The sequence below is a fragment of the Condylura cristata genome, unplaced genomic scaffold (genome assembly GCF_000260355.1).
Source record: "Condylura cristata isolate star-nosed mole 26May11 unplaced genomic scaffold, ConCri1.0 scaffold00063, whole genome shotgun sequence".
Taxonomy (NCBI): Eukaryota; Metazoa; Chordata; class Mammalia; order Eulipotyphla; family Talpidae; genus Condylura; species Condylura cristata.
Window position 1 is genome coordinate 67,028 of NW_004567164.1, and position 5,714 is coordinate 72,741.

Consider the following 5,714-nt stretch of genomic DNA (forward strand, 5'->3'; position numbering starts at 1 on the left):
TTGCTCCCCTCAGCAGAATACTTCTTCCTTCAGTCCGCCTGTTCTGCTCCCCACTCTGTCTTTGGTAAAGCCTCTCACCGCCCCTACACCTCTGGCCTCCAACCCAGCTCTGCATGCATAAATAAATGAATTCTTTAAAAAAAAAAAGTGGGAGTTAATATTATATAAAGGTTAATGTTCTAACACATGATGAGTTCATACACGGGACCATTTTTACAAATGGCTATTCTAGAAAGAGAAAGGGCAAGAATAAAGACTTCACTGTAAAGGAAAGAAAATAATAGTTCATCTCCTTACCTTACCTAGGGTAATTATCTCCCTCTATTTCCTCAATTGTGCCAACTTGAATGCAACTGCTGGAGTCATTTTGCTTTGAAATACACAGAGCTGTTTTTCAGAAACTCTGGGGAAGAGGAGCCTGCAGCCAGTGCTGAACTCCTGTTCTCCTCAAACCCTTGACAGCTCCCCGTGGAACAGTCATCACAGTCATCCCAGTGGAATACATGGAATATATATATTTAGACAAAATAATCTCAGTTGAGTCACTAAGAAATGGATTTTGGGGAGTGGTTTTGCCCTGAGGTGAGAACATAGCTGACACAAATACCACCATTATCAGCACAGTGATGACAGGCCCCAACCATGGAACACAGCTCACACCTCGCCTATCTGGTCACGGCTGCTTAGACTCTGAGGAGGCAGCATGAGCCCCACACAACCTCCCACCCCAGTTAGGAGGTCCTGGGTTGGCAGGAAGCCTGAGCTGAGGTGTCCACAGTTGGACACCTGTGCTTCTGTCCCACTTACCCACAGACGTTCCAGCCCTGATCCCATTCCCTCACTTCACCTCACCTCCCACCAAGTCCCCCATAGTTCCCCCACTTCTTACACTGGAACCCCTTATATTGATGCAGGGCTCACTGAGTACTAAAGCCCCCCCCCCCCAAAGACAGTGTCCAGTAGAGGACACCTGAGTCGTTCACTGTGCACAGGGAACAATAACCACAGTGTTGAATTTACAACAGGGCAATCAAGACTTGCTAAGGATGCAAGTGGCTGGCTGGCTTTCACTCAAGTCCACAATGCTCAGAAGTCACAAGGAATGATGCTCCTCCAAGACTTAACTTCCCAGGCCTGAGATCTCCTGGGGAACCTGGTAGCTGGCACATGGGGTGGATCCAACTCCTGTGGCTGCCCAGCCAGAGGGGCTCACATTCTGGCCATGAAAAGAAGCTGTAGCAGCCCACGGAGATAGTCCAGTTGGGGTCACATTACCCAGTGCTGGGGCAGACAGCAATGGAGAAGACTGTAGACCAGCCAACAGACAGCCCTTCCTGAGCCTGCACCCACACCAGCAACACTCAGTGAGGCACCAGACCTGGGTCCTTTGCTTACTCTCCAAACTCACCGATGGCAGACATAGGCAATGACCACCTGCAGAGCTTTGCAGGTTCTCTTTGAATGTTGGCTGGGGTTGGCTGCTGGAAGCTTCTTTCTTCAGAAGCTGAAAACACTATCTGCAGTCTAGGCCTCTCGATGTTCAAGTCTGGACCCAGGCTTAGGAGTCTGGCACAATACATGCCCCTGGCTTGCTCCTCCACTCTTTCCTTTGCAGCCTCCCCCAGCTCCCATCACACTACCAGCCTCTTCACCTTGGTCCTTTCAACCTCAGTCTTCGCAGTGGCCCCCCTACGGTGGAAACACCCATCTGTAGCAGCCTTTGGTGACATAGGCTATGCTGCCCATGCTGTCTTATGACCAGGTCAGGGCATTGGGGGTAGACACCCAAGGTGGAGGCTGTTTGGTTCCCAAGACATACTTAGGGGAGTCTGCACAGCAATGCTTACTAAACTGTATTGTACTTGTTCCTGGCTAATAGCAATTGTATTTGACCATCAAGCAATTCCTGGCTCTCTTTTGTTTGCAGCCTAGTTGGGCATGGAGAACCTGTTACAAAAAGTGTTTAATAATCGACAATGGTTCTCAGAAAAGAACTTCAGCATAAATCAAGAGTGTAGACTGTCTTTAGGAATACAGATTAACATGATCAGGATGTGCTTCCTCCTGGGACAGTTTGGCGGGACCTAAAGAAACAGATCTGAATCTAGATTTAAACTGAGAAAGTGTTGTTCAAAGGAGGACTTAAAGATTTGCTGCTTTATTTGAGATGCTGGCTAAAATGACTGATCATGCTGAAAAAATAGGGATGCTGATTGTTTTTGGTGGTTTTCTTTCTATGATCAAAAGAATTTCTTTGTAACACGTAATCACAGTTTTGGTTTACCCATGGAAATGAATTGTTAAACATTTGCTTCAATGCCTGTACTGATGTAATCTCACTGCTTGGAAATTGTTTAAATAAAGAACTTCTCAAGTTTCTGGCAGCAGATACTGGCACCAGCTAGAGTGTCATGTTTGCCTCAACTGTTCATTTCACCTGTGCCATCCCAACCTTCGGGGGAAAAACCCGACTGTCCATTTGTCAGAGCTGGACTCCAGCATCGGCGTGGTCTCTGACACTCTAACATAAGCAAAGGTCACACTTTCCAAACCTCCATAACACAGCTGTTCCCTGTGGAACAACTACCATATCACGGTACCACATCACTCCCATTCTCATCACTTGTCCAATCTGCTCATATCCTCAGGATGGAGACTGACAGAAAATCCAGTAAGGAGGCAGCAAATGACCAGAAACAGGCTGACAAGGCCAAAAGCAATGAACACAGTGAGTAAACTAGCTGTATAAACACCCAGAGGACAGACTGGAAAGGGGATGTGGAAATTAGGACAATGGTATAAATCTCAGGTCATTTCCATTGGATCTGACCCAAAAAATGAGCCAATTCCTTCAGTGTGAATTCAGAGTACACACAGGGAGAAGGGTGTGGACAGAGAAGACCAATATTCTCTCAGACCCACCTAGTCCAACTAATTACAGTATGTATCAATCACTGCAACTCTCCTCCCAGTGCAATGACATTTTGCTGCTGAGCAATACAAGCCTAACAGGTGTCATCTTGGCCTGTCCTTTATCATCACTGAGCGGTAGAAGACTGGACACAGTAGAACGACTACTTTGAGGAGCCCTCAGAGATCACGGACCAATGCAACAGGCAAGTGCCATGCAGAGGGCTGGCCACCACGGACATGGACAGCATATCCAGTAACTTAAGAGGACACTAGAAGTAACACTACCAGGAACAGCTACAACATTGCTACATGACCTGGGATAAGAGAATGAACCAGGTGAGGTCACACAACTATGGCTTAAATGGCAGGTTTGTTCACGTTGCTTCACTGAATGCTGTCTTGTTTGTGATTATAAGTTTTAACACTTTCCATCATTTTGTGAAAGATTTATTTATACATAAAGAAATGGGGTACAAGCCAGAGGTGCAGGGGTGGTGAGAAGACTCACCAGAAACAGAATGGGGAGAACTGGCAGACTGACAAAGTTCACTGCTGAGGAGAGCAATGGGCGGGTCCGGAGAGGTCTGCTGCGCCTTGTGGGTCACCTATCTGGAAAGAACTGAAGCTGAAATGGCTGTGGCCAGCATCATAGTGCTGCACTTCAACACACTGTGCCACTGGGGAGGGTCAGTTTTCAACATTTTAATAGAAATAATGATCCTTGCCTGTGTTGATGTTTCCCTGGCCCACGTGGAAAGGTAGGACTCTAAGGCAGGGAAATATAAGTTGTCTGCCCATGAAAACAAAAATGCTCTGTAAATAACAGGCGAAGTCCTACCGGAGGGTGCTCCACCACTCTACAAAATTTCTGGGGTCACTGAAGGTTGACTTCCATGCCCTGCACACATTACCCCATAGGGTTTCTCTCCTGTGTGACACCCCCATGCAGCAAGAGCTCCTCTGGCAGAAAGCGACCCTACAGTACTAACAGCCACAGGACTTCTCTCCTCGGAGTTCTCTGCTATCAAGTGACCTCTGATTTGCAGTAAAAAGCTTTACTACATTCGGATACTCACAGATAAGACAGCTCACCAGTGAGTTATATATAGAGGCAGACTGAGGGCTTCTCTCCATTAAAATATTTACCTCCACTAAAGACGTTAAAGTTACCCTGTGTGAATTCTCTGATCTGCACTCAGAACTGACTTCTGAGACACTAGGTTGTTGGAAAAGACATGTACAATTTTTCAAAAGAGACAAAGGAAAAAAATAGGTCATGACTTTCCCTAAAGCTGTTTTTCTCCATTCCTGTCATTCACGGGGTTTCTCTCATGAGACAATTCTGTTGTCCAGATACTCCTGATCTCCAATAGAAAAGTTTTCCTATATCCTTGACATTCAGAGTTTATGTGCAGCATAACATCTACAATGGGTAGTATGGCCTGATTTCTGCAAAGTTTCACTACAGACTTATCATTCATAGGATTTCTCTCCAGGATACATTATGTGATGATTACTCAGTGCTCACATATTGGAGGACATCTTCCAATATGACATTCAATTAATATTGACATTCAAGGGTTTCTCTCCTGTTTAGTTCTCCAATGTCAGATTTCCAGGAGAAACCCTTCCTACACTCTTCACATGTATAGGGCTTCTCTCCATTGTGATTTCTCTGATGACCAGTGACCTCCGACTTAGAGAACAAGTTTTCCCACACTCCGGACATTCATAGGGCTTTATTTTTATGAGTCTTCTTATGATTATAAAGCCCTGACCTACTGCGGAAACACTTCCTACACTCTTTACATTCATAGAGATTCTCTCCAGAGTGACGTCTCTGATGTCTAGTGAGTTCTGACTTACAGGAAAAAGTTTTACCACACTGTTGACATTCATAAGGTTTCTCTCCAGTGTGAATTCTCTCGTGTATACTGAGGTATGATTTTGAGGAGAATGTTTTCCCACACTCCTGACATTCATATGGCTTTACTGCTCTGTGAGTCATCTTATGATTATAAAGGACTGCGCTACTGTGGAAAGTCTTCCTACACTCCTGGCATTCATAGGGCTTCTCTCCAGTGTGAGTTCTCTTGTGTACATTGAGGTATGATTTTGAGGAGAATGTTTTTCCACACTCCTTACACTCATAGGGCTTCATTCCACTGTGAGTTTTCTTATGACTAGAAAGGCCTGAGCTACTGTGGAAAGTCTTACGACATTCTTCACATTGATAGGGTTTCTCTCCAGTGTGAATTCTGTGATGTACAGTGAGCTCTGACTTACTCAAAAAAGTTTTCCCACACTCCTGACATTCATAGGGCTTTTCTCCAGTGTGAATTTTCTTGTGTGCATTGAGGGCTGATTTCCAGTAGAATGATTTCCTACACTGCTCACATTCATAGGGTTTCAGTTCTCTGTGACTCCTATTATGAATATAAAGTCTTGACCAACTGTGGAAAGCCTTTGCACACACCTGACATTCATAGGGCTTCTCTCCAGTGTGAATTCTCCTATGCACATTGAGGGTTGACTTTGAGGAGAATGTTTTCCCACACTCCTGACATTCATACAGCTTTACTCCTCTGTGACTCCGCTTATGACAATAAAGTCCTGACCTACTGTGGAAAGCCTTCCCACACTCCTGACATTCATAAGGCTTCTCTCCAGTGTGAGTCCTCTGATGTACAGTGAGGAGGGACTTATAGGAAAAAGTTTTCCCACACTCTTGACATTCATAGGGCTTCTCTCCAGTATGAGATCTCTGATGTCTACTGAGGTTTGACTTAAAGGAAAAAGTT

General features: G+C 45.2%; 1 protein-coding gene across 1 annotated transcript in view; it reads right to left on the reverse strand.

The window, feature by feature from the left end:
* LOC105854592 (zinc finger protein 558-like) overlaps positions 1 to 5,714 on the reverse strand; it is a 30,922-nt gene that overhangs the window by 7,178 nt on the left and 18,030 nt on the right. Inside the window, exons 6-7 of the mRNA XM_012734636.1 lie at positions 5,390 to 5,698; positions 4,714 to 5,305 (exon numbers count right to left, since the gene is read on the reverse strand). Of these exons, the coding sequence (XP_012590090.1) occupies positions 4,714 to 5,305; positions 5,390 to 5,698 (901 nt within the window). The remainder of the gene's footprint in view (positions 1 to 4,713; positions 5,306 to 5,389; positions 5,699 to 5,714) is intronic.